This window comes from Mercenaria mercenaria, chromosome 7, assembly GCF_021730395.1.
Source record: "Mercenaria mercenaria strain notata chromosome 7, MADL_Memer_1, whole genome shotgun sequence".
NCBI lineage: Eukaryota > Metazoa > Mollusca > Bivalvia > Venerida > Veneridae > Mercenaria > Mercenaria mercenaria.
Genome location: NC_069367.1, coordinates 52,246,323 through 52,268,571, shown reverse-complemented (window position 1 = coordinate 52,268,571; position 22,249 = coordinate 52,246,323). Strand labels below are relative to the sequence as shown.

The 22,249-nt window shown below is 35.1% G+C and overlaps 1 protein-coding gene across 1 annotated transcript; it reads right to left on the bottom strand.

Annotated features, from left to right (window-relative positions):
- Positions 1 to 2,474: 2,474 nt before the first annotated feature.
- Positions 2,475 to 22,071, bottom strand: LOC123555398 (probable glutamate receptor). Its single transcript, XM_045346038.2, has 10 exons — positions 21,964 to 22,071; positions 21,321 to 21,515; positions 20,872 to 20,972; positions 18,904 to 18,997; positions 16,101 to 16,278; positions 15,699 to 15,857; positions 14,946 to 15,166; positions 12,672 to 12,804; positions 5,039 to 5,171; positions 2,475 to 4,196 (listed from the first exon to the last, which is right to left on the bottom strand). The coding sequence occupies exons 1-10, from the start codon at positions 22,069 to 22,071 to the stop codon at positions 3,869 to 3,871; spliced, it is 1,650 nt and encodes a 549-aa protein (XP_045201973.2). The 3' UTR covers positions 2,475 to 3,868.
- Positions 22,072 to 22,249: the final 178 nt, after the last annotated feature.

The following is a 22,249-nucleotide window of genomic DNA, read 5'->3' as shown; positions in this document are numbered from 1 at the left end:
CTAAAGCGGACGCAGTGGTCCAGTGGTAAATGGCTAAAGCGGGCGCAGTGGTCCAGTGGTAAATGGTTAAAGCGGACGCAGTGGTCCAGTGGTAAATGGCTAAAGCGGACGCAGTGGTCCAGTGGTAAATGGTTAAAGCGGACGCAGTGGTCCAGTGGTAAATGGCTAAAGCGGACGCAGTGGTCCAGTGGTAAATGGCTAAAGCGGACGCAGTGGTCCAGTGGTAAATGGCTAAAGCGGGCGCAGTGGTCCAGTGGTAAATGGCTAAAGCGGACGCAGTGGTCCAGTGGTAAATGGCTAAAGCGGACGCAGTGGTCCAGTGGTAAATGGTTAAAGCGGGCGCAGTGGTCCAGTGGTAAATGGTTAAAGCGGGCGCAGTGGTCCAGTGGTAAATGGCTAAAGCGGGCGCAGTGGTCCAGTGGTAAATGGCTAAAGCGGGCGCAGTGGTCCAGCGGTAAATGGCTAAAGCGGACGCAGTGGTCCAGTGGTAAATGGCTAAAGCGGGCGCAGTGGTCCAGCGGTAAATGGTTAAAGCGGACGCAGTGGTCCAGTGGTAAATGGCTAAAGCAGACGCAGTGGTCCAGTGGTAAATGGTTAAAGCGGGCGCAGTGGTCCAGTGGTAAATGGCTAAAGCGGACGCAGTGGTCCAGTGGTAAATGGCTAAAGCGGGCGCAGTGGTCCAGTGGTAAATGGTCAAAGCGGGCGCAGTGGTCCAGTGGTAAATGGTTAAAGCGGGCGCAGTGGTCCAGTGGTAAATGGTCAAAGCGGGCGCAGTGGTCCAGTGGTAAATGGTTAAAGCGGACGCAGTGGTCCAGTGGTAAATGGTTAAAGCGGGCGCAGTGGTCCAGTGGTAAATGGTTAAAGCGGACGCAGTGGTCCAGTGGTAAATGGTTAAAACGGACGCAGTGGTACAGTGGTAGCACTGTTTGACTACGAAACAAGGGATCGCCAGTTCGAGCTCCCGCTCCACTATCTAAAAATTACGTACATTGGGATAAGAGTCCCACGTTAAAGAACCAGGAAAGCTTCTGGAATCGTCTTCTGTAGCTTGCACTATCCTCCTACTAACATTACTAACAGTCTTTTGGAGGGATCGCCCATATGGGTAATCGTTGGCAACTATAAATAACATTACACACACAGCAAATGATCAAAGAGGAATAACATGAGTAAGCTATTTATTTAAAAGTTTTGCTACAATATTGAATAAAAGAATTGAAATACTTTGAGACAAATATACAGTAAATAGTGACAGCCAATTTGGTTACAGAAAGTGAAAATTGACCGTGGATGCAATTTGTATTTTACATCTGTAAAACAGCATTACGTCAATAAAAAGAGGCATCTGTATGGCAGATTTATTGACCTGAAGTCCTGGTTTGACAGCATTTGTGGAAATGCATGTATATATGCTGTATCCGAAGTAAATATTACGAATTATAAAGGTTATGTATGAAAACGTAAAATCACGTGTATCACAATGTAATTTATATTCTTATTATTTCTAATTTGATTTTGGACAAGGGAAGATGACATTGCCGATCCTGATTTATCTCTCGTTGAAGATTAAGACTGCATTTACATTTCGATTTCTAGATTTTTCATAGATGTTGCGTTTAGCATCACATAAATGTACGTTAAACGCTAGATGATTTTCAGAACAGCCTCAGTTTATACATACTTTAATTATTGGAAACTTGAAGTAAACACTTTGAAAAAAAAATGGTGTCTTTACGAAAAGAGACCGAACGTTTGCAAGAGAAAGGTGGCTAACTATATACATATTTCAACTATCTTGGCACTGGCAATTGTATAAAAAATATAGTAAATTGGATCAGCAAAGTATAAAAGCTCTAAATGTGTTGACGTGCTTGTGTAAATATTTTGATCTAAAACCAAATATATTGTGTCAGTTGTTAGACTCTTTGTAGCTTCTATTTTGTTATACTTGTTAATAGTATTGGGCCACACACAAGTTTTCAAATATTAAAAGTACGTCCATAAAATCTTATAAACGGAGTTTAGGTGTTAGTACTAATGCAAATAGTGCAAGTATATATTTGGTGAGATGGGCCGATATCTGCTTTACATCATAAGTTATATTCGAATAATAAACTGGTGGGATAAATGGATAAATACAGACAACGTAATTCAAATTTCTAAGAATATGTTAGATAATTATGGTTAGTCAGAATAATTCAATGATTGAGATAAAATAGAATGTAAACAATTTCAAGATTTATGTTATTGATAACTGCATATTAATGTGACATGGGCTAATTGAAAACAGTTAAAACTGTGGCAAACACAGACCACAAAGCCACGAAAGGTATTGTTTATGATGCAGTACATTAGATATTGAAGACGAATACCATTTCATCCTAAAACGCCAGTGTTATGTAGATATCTTAAGAAATTTGATATAATAGGCCATCATAATTACCATTATTGGACTAATAACTACAAATAAAACTAGTCGTAAAGAAATAAGAAATACGACTGTTAACGCAAAAAGTAAAATATAGCTTTGTGCCTAATATATAATTGAATATCAAAATGTACACCAAACCATTTTAAACACCATCTTAATAGCTCCAGATTTAGGCTAGGAACGTTGCATTATATGTAACTAAATTTTCCTTACAAAGAAACGATTATTTGCATAATTGTATGCTTCATAAGACAAACGCAATAAAAATGAAAGCCATGACACAAACAGCGAAAGAATAAGAACTTTCGGCTGAAAGGCTGGTCACATCAAATACATCAAAATGATTTTAGTGTACTCTTTATCGCCTAGTTATTTTTAAGAGTTCCGACAAGCCTGTACTCTTGCTAATTTACTACTTTTCTTGATATGTTTTAGTGGGCACCCCACCCACGCCTGAATTCGCTTGTGTTTCCCATGCCACTGAGTATTTTTGTCAACAACAGAAATATTTTTATCTGCCAACTGTAATTCAAAACAATAACTGAGATGTAGATCTTTTGCTATTTGATAATAAAATCTGGAAAGTAGATCTCTCGGAAGCACCGAGAACAAGGCAAACAGTGAAAATTGCAGACTCGGTTTGATTGAGTCTGTTCATGAGCAGTAATGGAAAATGCAACACTACCCACTCCCACTAGCATCGGCTTAAGCAGTATTCAATCTTCAAATCTAATTGAATTGAAATCGATGATCCCGAAGGACCAGAAAATATAACAACACTGAGACGAAGTCGGGGCGACTTTTTGCGGCCGTCACACAGTACTTAACACCCGCTGCTGTGAAGTAAATAAAAAAGACTTTGTTAAATTGAAAATGACCAAATGTGTAGTTACTTATAGGAATTAATAAACGATTTTACTGAATCTGAACTTGTGTTTAATTATACACACGGTAAAGCAATAAAAGAAAAAAGCAGTTGAAAAGATGCAATATGTCAAGGGATTAATCTTCATGAAAAAGCCGTAAGCAAACCACTTTTGTTAAAATAAAATGCAATAACGTCATTCAATTTTCGTACATATTCGACTGTATTATCGAATGACTTAAATTTATATACCGTTTTTATTATGTAAAGACACTGTAATAGTATGAAAATCATGTTGTTTTAGCGGATAATAATGCTTATTTTCAACAATTATATACATCAAAATGTGTTATTTTCTTAATAGTTTTATAATTTGCATTGCTAATATTCTGTAAATGAGCGACAAATCAGCTTATCTCTAAATATATATCAAAATGACTGGCCCAAATATATGTGTTGTCTACAGAATTACAAAATAATTCAGTTGCGAAGAATATGCAATCCTCAGTTCAGCAATGAGCAACAATCTCTGTATATATTATGTAGCTCTTGTTTTGTAAGCAAACCAGATATCAAATGTTAACTTCTCCTTCAGAGTATTTACTACCATCGGCTCTAGTACTCTCTGTGGATGGCTCTAGTACTCTCTGCTTTCTGGTGATGGACTGCCTATTGCACAATTCGCTGTTCCTTAATCTGAATCTATGAACTAAAAGTTCTATGATAAAGGCAACAGATCCAAGAAAAACCCCAATCAAACAGACGTAGAAAGCACTTTGCACATCCATCAATGAAATCGGTTTGGCCTCAGTAACCGTATTGCCCGCGCAGAAGTTTGCTGTTGGCCACCATTTTCTCTTCCAAATTTGAAACAGCCCACCTTCATGTAATTTGATAGTTCTGAAAAAATGTTAACGAGACAGATAATAAAATCTTAGGCAGTGTTTGTTAATCTGTTGCTTCTTGAAATATATAGCAGATTGTTTAGATGTGTGTATATTGTTGTCGACTTTAATGTTATTAACACGCAAATGCTTGTAAAACTGATCATGATGTCCTCATGCTTATGCATGTATAGTTTTGTCAACGGGCATATACTTGTATAATGGTGTCGATTTTAATTTTGTCGATATGCAGAAATTTGTATATTGAGGCCGACATGAATAAAATCTGGAAATTAGATCCCTCGGAAGCACCGAGAACAAGGCAAACAGTGAAAATTGCAGACTCGGTTTGATTGAGTCTGTTTTCGAGGTGCAAATGTTTGTTTTCTGTTTATAAATTATTTCAAATCTAATATGCCTTTTATCTCAAGCTGTAGATAAAATATGGTAGCGCTCTTTCTTGGTCGCAACAAAAACTTTGACGTCATTGCATGTTAACGTTACGTCATTCTAGCGTAAGCGTATTTTAACAGAGACAAGCATATTAGAATGAACCATAACGCATTTATGGATGAGAATATAAAAAGGAGTCGTGAGTTCGATTCTAGGACGGGGAGTATGTTCTCCGTGACTATTTGATAAACGACATTGTGTCTGAAATCATTAGTCCTCCACCTCTGATTCATGTGGGGAAGTTGGCAGTTACTTGCGGAGAACAAGTTTGTACTGGTAAAGAATCCAGGAACACTGTTTAGGTTAACTACCCGCCGTTACATGACTGAAATACTGAAAAACGGCTTTAAACCAAAACAATAAAAATAAAAAGGGCGAAATTTATCATTTAAATTATTAACTTACTGTTTTGTGAAGATAGCAGTATGTGGCGAGTTTTTCACGAAACCTAATCCATACTTAAGCGGTAGAAATTCTTCGTTGATTGATGTTAAGCTACATTCCTTCGACATTGCTATTTCTATATACGTCTTATCACCTGTAAACAGTAACAAGACAATATAGAAACACATTAAATACAACCAATATATTGATTTCTAAGTCCATAAGATAAACAAAACCTATTTGACAAATGTTAATTCTATGAAAGTTCTATTTATATCAATAGCCGAAATTTTGATATTTATTTTATAGCTGTGATGGCAAGGAATGATAACTTACAATTATATTAGTTTACTCTCACATTTCACTTATACAATGGAATGGAAAATAAAAATGATTTTAGGCACACTTTTTCACTAGAAAGACAATTTTGAACGAATTCGTATAGGTACGATATACCATTGCTTCACTGCTTCAGATGTTTTTTATCATAAAAATAGTTTTTAACAATCTGATAATAAAATGAAGCATCACTAAGTATTTTGTAGCGAAGATACTAAAGTTTAGTTTTGCTTTGTTTGTTTTATTTTGGGTTTAACGCCGTTTTTTCAACAGAACAGTATTTCAGTCATGTAACGGCGGGCAGTTAACCTAACCAGTGTTCCTGGATTCTGTACTAGTACTAAAAACAAAGACAAATATCAAACGGAATGCCATGCACCAAAAACGCAGCCCCACCAAAACGAAACCCACAGCACGCAGACGCGCGCACCACACACAGCCAACACATTAGGACAAAACGAACAAACAAAGGAACACACACACACACACACACACACACACACACACACAAAGCCAACACATAGGACAAAACGAACAAACAAAGGAACACATTTGGGCACCGCCTTGGAACGGTCAGTGGCAAAAACACCACTGGGGAGCTTAAACCGGTTTATGGTGCGCACCCGACCTCACTCTTACCCCCACCATGTTCCAAAGGCACAGGACAGTGTAAATAAAAGTAATCCCCTCCAGGTGAATCGCTTACACACATAATGGAAACAAAAAGGCATGGCATGTAAAACACAAAAATGCTCGTGTATAAATATATAAAAAGCAAACCTTAAGAACCAAAAACGTATGTACTCAATGCCTTTTCAGAAGACAGAGCAACAAGAGAAACACCCTTAAGGGCCCGACGAAACAGGCCAGAAGACAAATATCAAAACAGTTCAGTCCTGGCAGGATTTATAAACTGCTTATCATAGAGTCCTCCCCCTCTCCCGTCAGACACAATCAAAAAGGGAAGCGTAGTGTCCAACTGTAAACGGGTTGAACACTAAACATGCGGTATGTCTCAAAACAGTTGGGTCGTAACCTCTTTTAATAAAACGTTTTATATTTTACCAAATACATTTGGAAAATTACCATGACCAAATATCTTACGAAGTTTGTAAACCACATCCCCATAAAAAACGGGTTTAGAAATACCTTCTCGCAGAAGTGTCTTTAAATTACTATTGAATTTTAAAACTAAAGCAGAATTACGATAGTAAAATTTAGCAAAATATTTACGCAATTTGTAATAACGGTAGCCTTGCTGAAGAAGTTTACTTGTAATATATTAATTACGTTCATTGAAATGCTTGACATGACTACACGCTCTGGCAAACCGAATTAATTGAGAAATATATACCCCATAAGATGTAGCCTGAGGTACATCCCCATCCAAATGGGGAAAATTTACAATACTAAAATTAAAATCATCCCTCTTGTCATAAATTTTGGTATGTATAATATTGTCATAAATAGAGAAATGTAAATCTAAAAATGAAGCATCAGTATCGAATTGTTAGTTTTAATTAACTGAAGCTCCCTAGGATAAATAGTACCCACCAAATAAACAAAAAACGGATTATCCATATTAAAAATATCATCCAGATAGCGTGATGTATTATTAAATGCAGTTATAATATCTGCCAGCGTATCTGGAGAAAGGCTCAACATAAAGTCTCTTTCATAACAATACAAAAACAAATCTGCGACAAGGGGTGCACAATTTGTTCCCATGGGAATACCAACAACTAGTCTAAAAACTGCATTCCCAAACCTGATGTAAATGTTGTTCAATAAAAAGGAAAGGGCTTTACAAATTTCGTCATAGGTCCACATTGTATAATGTTTAATAGTATTGCTAGTAAAAAAAAGCTTTATCAAAATTGCAAGCGAGAAATGTAGCATTCTCTCTGGCAAAAGTCTTTTGAATTAGGGCAGTTAATGTTATGTGGTAAAGTGGTATACAAAGTAGAAAAATCGTATGTACTGACTGTAGAAACCTTGTAATTATTAATTTTAAACTTATCCAAGATTTTGCCAGAATTTTTAATCGACCAAAATAAGTGTTTACCAGAGTTTTCGTATACTTTATCGCAGTATCTTTCCACGTGGGCTTTCACAGCAGTTAGACATGATGTTAATAGTTTTGAAATATTTGTAGTTGTACAAGAGCTTGAATTAGCGATGAAGCGAGCTTTATATGGTTGTTTATGCAATTTAGGAATCCAGTACATTGTCGGTAGTTTAATTTGTTGATCGTCTATACGAACTTTTAAATTAGAAACTTCAGTGATGTGATCAGTGACCAACTTATTTTCAACAGAAGGACTCAGTGTATAAGTTTTAGTGCTATTTAGTTCGTTTTGTAAAACATTAATATAATGTAGGCGTCAAATGATGATAATATTGTTGGCCGCCTTGTCTGCTGGAACTAAGACATACTTAGAATGAAATTCTTGGATTTCTTTTTTCAAATGTCTTAAAGTAAACTTGGATTTTGGTGGAAGTAGGTGTTCATTAGTTTGATAAAATTTTATTCGAGAATCAACAATGTTAAAAATATTTCGTTTCCAAGACGTTAATGCATTGGGATCAGCGTTCTCACGACGGCGCCACTTAACACAGAAGGTTTCGATGGATTCCGCAATCTGACCACGACAAGCATTAAAATCAATAGTTGAAGAAATTCTATATTTAGGTCCTTTAAAGAATAAATTACGAATACGTTTGTCTTTAATAATATCAAAATTACCATTGATGATATGACCTGCATCTGAATAGCAAACTTTTGAGTTTTTACATTCGCAGTAAGAAGGGGTATTTGTTTGAACATCTAAGTCGGAAACAATTTTATTGTAATTGAATATAACATTTCTTACAGGTGTTTTATATTTATAACAAATAATAGGAACTTCGGAGTTTCTGAAATATTTAGGCACAGAATCAATGACACGTTAATCACGAAATATACTGGGTACATCGATGAAGTCAATACCTTTATTCATGAAATAAATTTTAAGAAAATGTCTCTCATACCTGTTCTCCGCAAGTAACTGCCAACTTCCCCACATGAATTATCAGAGGTGGAGGACGAATGATTTTAGACACAATGTCTTTCATCAAATCGTCACGGAGAACATACGCCCCGCCCGAGGATCGAACTCGCGACACCGCGATCCGTAGACCAACGCTCTCCATACTGAGCTAAGCGGTTGCATGTATCAAAATGTCACATTTATGAACAGGTGTAATACACGTCAGATAAGGTTAGTAAAGATGACATCATATTGGTCTATATTACCTGTGCCTATAATCAATATACACGGGGGAGGAAGTGTCACACGAAGGATGGAGTTCTTCTGATAACCTGTCATGTTTTCTTCTGATAACTGTTACGGAGTTCCTGGAAAACGTTACAGAGTTCGTCTGATTTCTGAATGACGTGCCAAGGAATCGTAGGAAAAAATGGTAATTATTTATCTTTAAATAGAGAGAATGGGGTGTGAAACTAAAGTTTGATGATCAAGGTTGCCTGATGTCTTGTGCTATGCGTCAGAAAAAACTGTTTAGTCTAATAATCAGCGCCACTACTTTGAAAAGAAGACATTTTGAGTAAAATATCGAAATCGTTTGCTCATTCATACATATTATTCTTCTTATTAACGTTCTTCATCCGCAGCACATGCAATAGAATAATTTTAGTGCAAAGTTGCAAACATATACCACTTTCTAACAATTTTATGCCCGATTTTTCAAATGTTACGGAATTCCGGTGATAACTCTGAAGATGTCACAGAGTTCTTATGATAACTTTTATTACTGCCTTGGTGTTTCTTGAGCTATGTTAAGATACTTTTTAGCTAATTTTATTATTTAAAAAGGGTGTTAACGATGTTCTAACGCAATACGAGGGGTGTTCCAAAAGTAATGTCACTTGCATCGGTTCTCCTATACTGCAAATGTTCTGATCATTTTAACTTGCTCTGCCCTTCAAAATACTCTCCGTCAGCCTGAATACACCTTTCGAGCCGGTCAATCCTCTTTTGGAAGCATTGTTCATATTCTTCTATGGGAACACCCATCAGATACTGATAAACTGCAGATCCAAGGGCATTTCTCGATTTGTATCTCTTTCCAGATAGATGATATTTAAGTTTGGCAAACAGAAAATAGTCGCAGGGGGGCCAGGTCTGGCGAAAACGGAGGGTGTGGAAGGACGGTAACCTCTGACTCCAAAAACTCGGTCACAATGCGTGCCTTGTGAGCGGGTGCATTATCATGCAAAAGTCGGAGGTACTTAAGTCCTGTTTTGGGGCGGCGACTTTTGTAGTAGTTCTTCAATTTTCTTAGAACAACATTTTTTATAGAATATTTCTATGACCATACTGCCTTTTGGTACCGGAATTTGAATGATTGGACCCTTATGAGTGAAAAAATACATACAAAACCTTCTTCGCAGTTCGTATTCGTTTGGCAATACTTGGGCGTCTCGCATTTTTGGTGACCCAAATTTGGTTGGAATACTTCCGCTTTGGTTCAAAATAATAAACCCAGGTTCCATTACCAGTAACTATATTATCAAAAACCTTTTTGCTGTATTTTAGGTACATGTTCAGAAGTTTTTTTGCCATTGTTACACGGGTCCTCTTTTGTTCATCTGTTAACAAATGGGGTATCCATCTTGCATTTTATTTTCTAAGTTTTAGGTGTTTCTTCAAAATTCCATGAACTCGTGCTAACGACAAGTTTGTCAGTCGGGCCAATTGCCTTACGGGCATCCTTTTTTAGCAAATTGAGGATTTTTTCGATGTTACCTTTCGACGTAGTTGTTGCAGGACGATTTGTGCGAGCAGCATCTTTGAGTTGCTGCTGTCCGGTCCTAAATTTAGCTACCCACCTACAAATAGTCCTATGAGACATTTGACCTTCCCCATAAATGTCGCACACCTCACGGTGAATATCTACAAGCTTCATGCCGAGTAGCGACCTACCTTTTATGTAGGCCCTAATTTCAAGCACATTTTCAGCTCTTTTCCCAGTCATTTTGTGTAAAGTGTAATGAATACGCTATAAAGCAATGTACACTGTACCAAAGTCAGTGAACGTGTGAGCGCGATATTTACCTATGTTACGATTCAGTGATCGTTCTATCGACAGGAGGTGGTTTTGTGTACACATGACACGATTTCCGCGAAATAAAACACAAATGACGTTATTTTTGGAACACCCCTCGAATATATTTATCCAAGGCACAGTATTGTGGTTATATAATGTACGGTATGTGTGTTTTTGAGTTTCCAATGATAAGTTTTTAGTGTTATATTTGTTATTCTGACTATATGTTACTTTTAAAGGGACTGTGTACGCTAATAATGATGATCTGGCTAACTATGGTTAATTTTTTAAATACAAATTGCACATAAATGATGTAAAGTGTACAGAAATATACTCTTATTTTCATTTAATTGGCTTGGAAATTACATTGTGGATTCTATTGTAAGAAAGTGCAGAATCCTCTTACTTTATAATATTTCCAGCTAAACTCTAAAATGCCATTCTATTTATCTTATAGCATTTAGATAACACTTTAAAATTCACATTATTCACTCATTATGATATTCTATATGACAAATAGTATATGCACGTATGAGGATAGACTGGCTTCCGTCCCTATGTTTGTTCTTATCTACATATATCAGTTTTCTTCATTAAGAGGGAAGTAACTCCTGAAGGTTGTTTCTACATTGACATTTTTTATTGCCCCTGACTCCAAACATAGGTATGGTTCAGCTGTCAGATAAAACTGTGCTGTTTTAGAGGCTTAAAAGTTTCTTATAAAATGTTTCCAGTATTAATATAAAAAAATAACCATGCAGCCAGGGAGTCAGGCTAGTATGAGGATGACAACTCCCTATTTGGTACGCAGTATTCAGCGCATCGAAAATTATATGCATTCTGTAAGATGTAATGACAATACTGCAGTATTAACGCCAGTCACATTACGAACATGTCGGTTATCTGCCTCGAATCTGTGGTAAATATGCTATAGCATCATATGACTCATGTCAATTGATTACACATGAAGCGGTAGCTCGCTCTCTGTGTTGTGTAGTGTTGCATTGTGACTGTAATTTTCAGTGTCAACTATATGAAGGATTAAAAAAAATATGATGGTAAAGTTTTAATTATCATGGTAAATCATACTATATAGCATTATTTTTTATCATTAATCCGATCAACCACTTCAGAAAAAGACAGCCTCTGCAAATGCAGCAAATAGATATACCCTAAATTAAAGATAACGGATTTGATTTCAATTCAGTGATCAATCAAAACGGAAACCAATAAATCGTTGTTCACGAACATTAGCACATCCATTGATAGAACGAAAAAATACAATTTACTGCATTTATTATCTATTCGTATTTTACTATATATATCATTATACTGCATATAGTTTTAAACTTTACAAAAGACTCATACCGTACATTATATAACCACATAACCGTGCCTTGGATAAATATATTACGTTAGAACATCGTTAACACCCTTTTTAAATAATAAAATTAGCTAAAAAGTATCTTAACATAGCTCAAGAAACACCCTGGCAGTAATAAAAGTTATCATAAGAACTCTGTGACATCTTCAGAGTTATCACCGGAATTCCGTAACATTTGAAAAATCGGGCATAAAATTGTTAGAAAGTGATATATGTTTGCAACTTTGCACTAAAATTATTCTGTTGCATGTGCTGCGGATGAAGAACGTGAAGAAGAAGAATAATATGTATAAATAAGCAAACGATTTCGATATTTTACTCAAAATGTCTTCTTTTCAAAGTAGTGGCGCTGATTATTAGACTAAACAGTTTTTTCTGACGCATAGCACAAGACATCAGGCAACCTTGATCATCAAACTTTAGTTTTACACCACATTCTCTCTATTTAAAGATAAATAATTACCATTTTTTCCTACGAATCCTTGGCACGTCATTCAGAAATCAGACGAACTCTGTAACGTTTTCCAGGAACTCCGTAACAGTTATCAGAAGAAAACATGACAGGTTATCAGAAGAACTCCATCCTTCGTGTGACACTTCCTCCCCCGTGTTAAGTAGCTTCAGCACATACCTGTACACGTTATGAAAGAGTAATTCTAGCGATCCTTTGTTTTTGCTTCCAACATAATATGCATATATCTCAGAAAAGAAAAGCACGTTCTCGAAGACACAGCTCTATTATTTGATTATTATATTTGAATGTAATGTAATTTAGGAAAGTAGGTAAAACATAATTGTATTTAAATACTATATATACACTACCTATCCAGGCGTATTTGCCTTCTTTAACTTTTCTGATGTGCACTTCTGGGTCTGTACTCAATACGTCAGGATCCGTCTTGTTAAAGTCACGAATACCATCTCCAATAGGTTTATACGTTGGATTATCAGAATTCTGCAAAGTTATTGATAAATGTGGTATATTACAAATACCTTTTCCGTAGTGTTTATTTTAACAATTTGGCATTTGACGGTTCGACAAGGTGCCGATTTCACAAGACGTTTGCTAAAAAAAATTGTAAAAACTTCTCACGCATAAAAAGCAAATAACAGAGTTTATGTGAAAATCATGTTTAGATGTGTGATGGTATAATTCCCTGTGTGAACTTTATCCTTAGGACAATGAGGTCTTGCGTATATTACAATATCTTTATTCCGGTCATGCATTTCCACTACCCTCAAAGAACAGGCTCAAATCAAACCGAGCCTGCAACATTTTCATGTTGAGCGACCTGTGGATTTTCCACTTTTTTATTTGAAGAAATACAGATTAACTATAAACTGAATCCCTTCCAATGAATGGAAGAAAATAAGTATACTATATATACACAGTGCGAATTAATATTCTGGTAAGGCTAGTGCTGTTATCACTAAAACCTTGGACAATTTTATAGAATAAAGCCTTATTCTAACGCATTCAAAATGATTATTGTTTGTTTGTTTTGGGCTTAACGCCGTTTTTCAACAGTATTTCAGTCATGTAACGGCGGGCAGTTAACCTAACCAGTGTTCCTGAATTCTGTATCAGTACAAACCTGTTATCCACAAGTAACTGCCAACTTCCCCACATGAATTATCAGAGATGGAGGACGCATGAGTTCAGATACAATGTCTAATCAAATCGTCACGGAGAACATACGCCCCGCCCGGGGATCGAATTGGCGACCCCGCGATCCGTAGATCCTACTGAGCTAAGCGATCGGGCTTAAAGCGATTTATTGAGAAGTACCTTTATATCTTTTTGACTTCCTGTTTCCGTTGTGTGTGGGTCATAAAGATTGTTTAAAGGTGTACAATTTGTAAAACAAATGAAAAAAATGTCAGAATAACTATCTAAAAGTATAACTAGAAAAACGATATATTTATTCTAAATCTAAGCAAAAACGATTTTTTCAAGCTTTAATTGACATTATTTAAGGCAGAATTTGTTCTACGGAAAACTACGGTAACAAAGTTTGGCTATGAAAAAAAAATGAAAGATATTTTTGAAAATCAGTATGGGGATTTTATACGACTGCCTGTGTAAGGCGGGACTTTCCGAAACCCAAGGGACTGCGCGGAATGGAAAATCGAGGACAGACTTGATAGGCCATTTTCCTTGCCTATTGTAAATATTATTGTAACTATTGAAAACTGAAGTCACACATACTCTATGACGTTATAATATGATATTAACTATGCCAATATGCACACGCGAAGCTTGTTGTCTTTTTATTAAACTTTTTATTAGTGAAAAGATACCCGGATAACATTGCTAGGTAGAGAAATATATCAAACCACTGTAATGATCAGTTCTGTTTAAGTGTATACATATTAACTGATGACGAGAAATCTGGTGACGTGTTCTTTCAAAAACGGAGATAAAAAAAGTGCAATCTCGTTTTACTGATTAGTTACTACTTTGTGTTATCGTAATTCATTTTAATGTTTATTTTATTATTAAAAGATGTGTATATGATGAAATCACTAATTGCAGTTAAAGATTTCATTAAACTCAGTTATGTCCTAGATTGATTTAAAGATACCAAATGTATCATGAAAAATAAGGTATCAACCATCTATAAACATAGTATTTTTTAACTTAATTCGATTTAAGGATATTTATAATTCTTTTACGATATTCATCATAAATTTATGATTTCACTGAAAAATGTAAGGAAATCTAAATTATGCCTAACTGTTTTGAAATCCTAAATTTGATTTACGGTATAATACTTTTATGATACGATTTGTACTTTTCAACGGTATCATTAAATGGATTGAAAAATACAGAAACATTAGTTTTGTCTAGATATCAATGACCCATTTAATGATACCAAGCTTGAATTATCGATATCGCAAATTCAATTTATTTGATGGTATCATTTATTCATTTTAATGACATCTAAAATGATTAATGACATCATAAAACGAATTTGTGATTTCCATAAATTAATTTAGGATATCACAAACTGAATTGATGATAACGCAAATAGTTTATAAATAGCTGATCGACACCCGAAATAAAAATTTATGATTATTCGACAAACTATTTACCAAAAACACTGCTGCGAAATGGGTATCTGATAGTGTGCCCCATCTGTATGAGCCTTTTAACTTTATCATCTCGGAAAGTGTGTTGAATGGAGGTTTTTCTTTTGTTACTGTGAGAAAGGCAATGAGGTTGCCAGAATATATACCAACAATGATTATACAAAACAACCACCATGAGCTCACTAAAGTTCGACCGGCTGTTGAATCTGGCAAATGAACGCCGCCTGAAAATCGCATAAATACTCTCTTTCGTGAAACTGAATTACCAGTCCTCAACTCCAGGAAAAGTAAAATGTGCCATGCCAACAAAGCTTTGGCCTCGTCAATAAACAAAACTGCTTTACTGTTTTTGCACTGCTCATTTGCACGGCCATAATAAGCCGGTAATAAGTCAACCCTGCCTCATATTAGAGATCGTAGAAATCCACTGTTCTATCATGGAAGCTAGGAGTTACTAGAGTTACGCTTATTTATTAATCAATATTATTTCGAACAGAACACGCAATTAAATCCAACATACTTATCTATGTAAATTACATATATACATAACATCTATTATGTATGTTACACAACTATCCATTGACTACAATGAAATTAAATGTTGTCTAACAATAATCCGCCAAATATTGCAAATACAATTTGCAATTACCGCCAACAAAAACGACAACAAATACTGAACAGTTGAGTCGTGATTATCTTAGCGTTGATATATGTTTCAGTTTTAAACTTTTCTGTAAATTATAAGCTACACTTTACCTTGGCATAACAATGCCCCGTACATATACCATACAGAGTTATGCCACATATGGAGTCCTCCATTACGTTCTCTTTCATCGGAATGTTCTGACTTCCCATAAAATGGATTATATTTCTCAATTAGGAATGCCAACATGGTCATTACTGGCAGAGCAAGCCCTGCAAGAAATGGACAAATACGTAAGTTTCCCTTAGTATTACATAAATTAACTTAAAACTACTTTGGCCGCCAGATTATTATTTATAAAGACCACACCTGAACTTGTAAGTACTAGTATTTGTACAACATTTTTGGAAATAAAATTATATATGTAGCTGTCTAAATGAAACTGATTCATAGGTTGTTTTTTTTCCTTAAATTTCCGGAGTTACTAAATGAAGTACTCCCTAGAACAAACGTACCTATGGAAACAAGAACCTCCCATTTGAATGGATCAATCAGTGTTCTCCATTTTGTAGCATTAACATCAGGCTTTTTCAGTATGACAGTCGTATATTCATAATAGAATGGATAACTGAAGTCCATAACCTGAGTCCTGTCAGCTGTTGTTGATAACGGTGCTGCAACCATGTCAACTTCCTGAAAATACAATTAAAAGGGAAGGACAAGTGTACTAGGAAAGGAAATCGATAAGTAAGAAAAATAAAGTTATGGTTCTTTTAAACCTTTTGTCTGTAAGCTGGAAACACAGTGATGAGATAACATGCATTGTACATGTTGCATAACTCTACTTTGCATATTTACAAAATTGTGCCCTTTTTCAGCTTTATATCATCCAACTGACAAGGATTTTGAATAGGTAAGCGTTGTTGTCCTCCGACAGCTCTTGTTATTGTTATAATTTTATCATTGAATGTTTGCATGCTTTTCAATCTTACACACAGTAGAATGTAAAAGGTCTAGACGTATTAGGTAAACAAGTACGAAAGTTGCTGCAAGATGCAGCAAAAGGAAACCCCGCACCATACAAAGCAGTGTACGTAGTACTGATAGAACAGGAGATGATATAACAATACTAGTGTCTTTGTTGTATACCCTAGGCAAACAGACAGTCAGACGGGGTTTCGTGAATGTTGGAAAAACATTGCCTTTGTAGTGTGAGCAGGATTTTAATTGTTGTATTCAGTGTCCTCATTATTGATTTTCAAACTAAGTTCAGATGTTATCAAGACCATTTTTCTGATAAATGTCTAATCAGGAATGTGGGCTCTGTATGATACTTTCAAGTAAAATGATGAGGAAGGACTAAGATGCACAATGAATGAAACACAACAAACATCATTTTATCCCGCCTATGGGGCGTGAAACAGTTTGAAAGGAACAAGAAAATTTAAACCCAAGTGTTATATGTTGATGATTACGTTGTACGGTGTATTTACTTAGAAGGTTTTGTCGTTGTTTTCTTCACCTCCTCCTTAGGAGAACAGCTTATGAATACGCAGCAATGAATAGTGACGTAATAGACCACTACTATTAACACTATATACAGTCACATACTGATCAACTGGTATTTTGGAAGGCCAAACAGTCAATGTTGTGCAATCAGCCACCTCTCAAGAAAAACCATTGTTCTGATAATGCTAATTAAAAGGTCAGGCTGTAAGAAATCTACATTGAGATAATAGAGCAAGAATACTTTAAAATGCAAGTCACCTTGGTTCAAAGGCCAGTTTTTGCCTTATTGTTAAGTGACAAAGGTTTGATTATAATTATGCATATCAAACATTAAACACATATATAATTAACTTAAAAAAAGGAAATAATCAAAGTATAAAACTCAAAATAAAAGACATTGTTTATGGATGTTTGTTCTAGACGTACGTGCTGTGTAATAAGTTTGTGTTGATTACCGAAAGAGGAATGGGCAAAGCCAGCCATGCCTACAGATGACGGAGCCTTGTACCTTTTAGGAGTGAGTTACAAACTTGATACATTGAAACGACGACATATTATCATCACGATACACAACATACAACAGTCCTTAACAAATGCACAACAAACCTTAACAAATTCTTATATAGAAGTAGTAGTATAAAACTTACTAATATAGATAGCAACAAAAGTTACACAACAAAGTGGGTTTAAAAATTAGCATAAATTAACTTTACATGCATGTACAAAGCAGTATACGGAATTTTGGTTGGAATAAAAGACCTATACCCCCTACCATAAGAAAGAAAGGTGGTAAATCGCAATTCCTATAATATGATTAATCAAAATCTAAAATAAAATAAAACGTAAAATTATTACACACGAAAAAGGCATTCATCAAACTGAAAAAACGAAATGATTTTTTCTCGTGATGTCCAACACAAATTGCTTTCTTTTCTGCTCTTTGATTTCTTTTCTGCTTCTTTTTTTTTATTCGTGAAACTTATTTTTCTCGTTTATGTTGTTAAATCTGATGCCATTATTATAGGCCTGATCAGACATTCAAAATAAAAATTTGAAATTTTGCTTATCGAATGGAAATGACCGTCGTTTACGACGTATACTGCACTCACAAAAAGCCATCACAAATACCCAGCGCCTGTGGGAGCGGAGAATTAAGACATTTTCAGCAAAAACATTAAATGAACAGGGTAACACTGATGAATCTTTAAAAATGCTGAAAGAGAATTATATAGGTACGGATTATTAGTAATCACCTATTTGGTATAGAATATAAACAGAAAGATACCGTCTTTAGGAATATCCAATTTTTAATGACTTTCAATTAGATATATAAAAGTTTCATCGAAATATTTGACAATTTGTATTCGTCCTCCACCTCTGATTCATGTGGGGAAGTTGGCACTTTGTACTCGTACAGATACCAGGAACGCTAGTAAGGTTAACTGCCCGCCGTTACATAGTTGAAATACTTCATACGAGGAAGCCATCCAGCTGGATTATGGAAGGTCGATTGTTATACAAAAGTGACCACCAGTACATGAACAATGCCTGGAGGGTCGATTAGAGTCTTCTTTTACCGTCAAAAGCTGGCAAAACACCATATAAGCTATACCCATCATATCAAAGTTTAGTTCTATCAATTTTTAACAGTTTTATAACATATCAATATGGGAAATGCATATGTAGTAATTTTATACAATTTTCACTGACATAGAATGTATCAAATGCACAATAGTTTACTTATCTCAAAACCTGTCTTTTCGTTTGATGGTTGTTTCTAAACAACTGTAACAAAAGGGACAAACAAACCTCTCTCTGAAGCTGGCCAACCAGTCCATTAAAGGTTTTATTACTATCTTCATAATCTCCCCATTTACCATCAACAGGCTCTGTTATTGTGTAACTGAAAGGATATAAAAGAACTTGTGCTGTTACTAAAGATCGAAATGATTAAACAAAAACTAATCCTACCGGTGACGGAATAGAGCATCTGTACAGAAATGAGCTGTGCCATGAGAAAACCAACATAGTGGCTTTGCGACCAGCATGGATCCAGACCAGCCTGCGCATCCGCGCAGTCTGGCCAGGATCCATGCTGTTCGCTTTCAAAGCCTATTATAATTAGAGAAACTGTTAGCGAACAGCATGGATCCTGACCAGACTGCGCGGATGCGCAGGCTGGTCTGGATCCATGCTGGTCGCAAAGCCACTATGTTGGTTTTCTCATGGCGCGGCTCAAATGTTGACGCAGGTTCAAAGCAACATCGTAACTGAAAACGTGATTTTACTCGAAGTTCTCTTCTGCAGTAATTATAACACAATGATAGCGCACAGGTCAGCGTTCATTTGACTTGTGTTTCTTTCATCTGTTTTTGATTTGGGTAGAAAATTAAAAAGATGCTTAGAAATCCTAATCATTTTGTATACATGTTTAGATTCTTGGTGGTATTTACTGCTCTAGAAAACTTTGTCAATTGTTTTATCCATTAAGTTTATGACTAAATGACACTATGTACTGTACTGTAATAACTGAAATTCATTTCATTGACCTTAATATTTTATTATCATTTTCGATGGAATTTTTATCACTTGCTCAGGAATGTTTATTTACCTGGTCAGAAAAACTGTTGTAAATACTTTAGCAAAGTGAAACGCAGTAGAATGTTTGTCTATTATATGTTAGATATGACCTTAATTCTTTTGTTTCAAGTCATTACTTCTAGTCATTTATTTATGAAAATACTCAATAGTTACTGCTTCTGCATCCGTTGTTTTCGGTTACATGTGTACCAAATGGAGGTTTTGATTGACATGTTTTGTAATTTCTATGAATATTTTGAAAAAACTTTTAAACATTATCGTGGTACTATTCTTAAAAAATATATAAACACTTAGGAAAAATGGAAAGGACAAAGAAGGTAGAAGAGAAAGCGATTTGAAGAGAAGGAGTTGGAAGGTTATGCAGTACGGAAGATTTAGAGAGGCGTGGTTAGGGTAATGTAACTTGCAGCTTATTAATAAAAGAATAAATAATTCAGAACATTTGCATGGACAAAATCGTTTTAGACGCTGAAGTATTAATACCTGAACTGGTTCTTAGTACAATTTATTTTCTAAATTAACCTCTGTGTGTTATTAACAAAAGCTGCTGACTTTCTCAATCTACTCAACGTGCAAAGAGGCATGTGGTGTTACAATAATCTCACCGAAAATCTGTCATATTCACGTACGTGTTACCAACACACAGATGAACAAACCGTCGTGAACATTTACCAAAACTGTCATTAAAAGATAGTTTCCCTACTTATAGTATAGAGTATAGACTTAAAGATAAAAGAATCATTGATAAGGAAGAATTATTGTTATTAACATTTACAGATATAGCAATAATATCAAAAGTTCTTTGTTCATAAGAATAAAAACAGTACAGATGTTAATTAGACAAGTATTACATTTTTCTCGTGTTTTCCTAACGTTGAAAATGTGATGCTCTCTCGAGATTATCACACTAGCACACTCATCCATTTCTTAAACTTCTAATAAAATAAACATCACAACTGAATCTCCTCCGAAAACAGTTTAAAATATATACAAGTAATCATATCATATGATCAAATAGGAATTGTAGTGCATAAGTTCGTGATATAGGTCCTAATGTAGACCAGTCACAAAAGGGGAACAATTTATTATATTCATGTCATCTGGTCCTTAAACGATTGCCTAACATTCAACAGCAATTCCGCTTATTCAGTAAGTCAGTATATCGAAAGTACTTACGTGAAGTTAAGTTTATTAGCAAGTTCTCTTAACAAATCCATACAAAATCCTTTATATTCAGTGGTACCGTTGACGTCTTTCTTTATGACAAACAGTGGATACTGCGTAAGAAATTTTACATCTTAAGAAGAATTAATTTGAAATTGTTTGGTAATTTTCTAAATTTGTTTTATTTATGGCAATATATTACTCTTAATGTTTTTCTCTGTTTCAGCTTAGATGTTACAACAATATTTAGATATCGCTTGTGTACTTCAAAACAATGGCTAGTAGTTACAGTACACTCATTGTTATGGCAGCTCGTTTGCATGACTTCACGATTGCCGAGATAGATATCTATCAGCTTTTCCATGAAAAAGTTCATATTTTAGATGCAAATTTTAATTATACAGAGTCCTACCATTTCAAATCATATATTATCTAGCAAAGTAGAAAACCGTCAAGGTTACCTTCAAGGTGGAGACATTGAAATGTCTCTTGTTGTATCCATACTTTGTGTTTGGGAAGATATCCGAGGTCACGACGACGTTACCGTTAATTTCAATGTAGCCAACGGAACTAAACATTCTATTAGATTTTGTATGAAGTAATGTGTCGATATTGTAGGCTAGACATTGACCGGTAGGACTCCATGTTGCTGCAGTCTGAAGACGAAGTAAATAAATCGGTTGTAGACGTGTGAAGCATAAAAAATGGACATACATCTGTTAACCTTTCATGATATAAACTGTATTAATAATGTAAAGATTGATTAACTAGTTATAGACCACACAATTGTAATGCTACTTGTGATGTTTCATTTTCAATAGTTTATGTGAAACATTTTCAATTTGATATCTTAAATGAGCTTTTCTGAGCAACTTAAATAAAGACAGCTGTTTGTTACGGAATCTAAACACGAAATACTTTCATTTACATGTTTGCGATATTGCTAATATCAGGTTATATTTGTTACGGTATATGTATACGTTTCTTATAAAAGACATTTAGCGATATTTATGATTTAATTTCACTTTCTCTTGGCTATGTATGACTGTTTGCGACGTTTTGCTTTAAATCCATCTCACACACTCCCTCTGTGCTACTACATACAGCTTCCACTTGTTCAGTGATTCTTACTTTCTCCAGTTTATCTATTATAGCCGTCTTAAAGTCGCGACGACTTCCCAGTAGTTCTTCCTTAAGTATCTCTAAGGCCATTGATTCAAGACCTTTTTTGAATGCCTTAAAATAAACATATCTACAAGTTAAAAAAACATTCAAAAACAAATATAGAAAATAAGATATTGAAGTGTTATAGTTGATATATATTTTTAAAAGCCGGATAAAACACTTATTTCTTGGTTTAATAATTATAGGCATGTCAAATATGATTGAT

Bases quoted from the DNA above. Each gene is read 5' to 3' on its own strand.
- LOC123555398 (XM_045346038.2), bottom strand. From the start codon at position 22,071: ATGGCCTTAGAGATACTTAAGGAAGAACTACTGGGAAGTCGTCGCGAC. The intron at 18,998-20,871 runs GTAAGTACTTTC...ATATCCTTTCAG, and splicing joins GCTAATAAACTTAACTTCAC to TTACACAATAACAGAGCCTG. The intron at 15,858-16,100 runs GTACGTTTGTTC...CATTTCTTGCAG, and splicing joins GGAGGTTCTTGTTTCCATAG to GGCTTGCTCTGCCAGTAATG.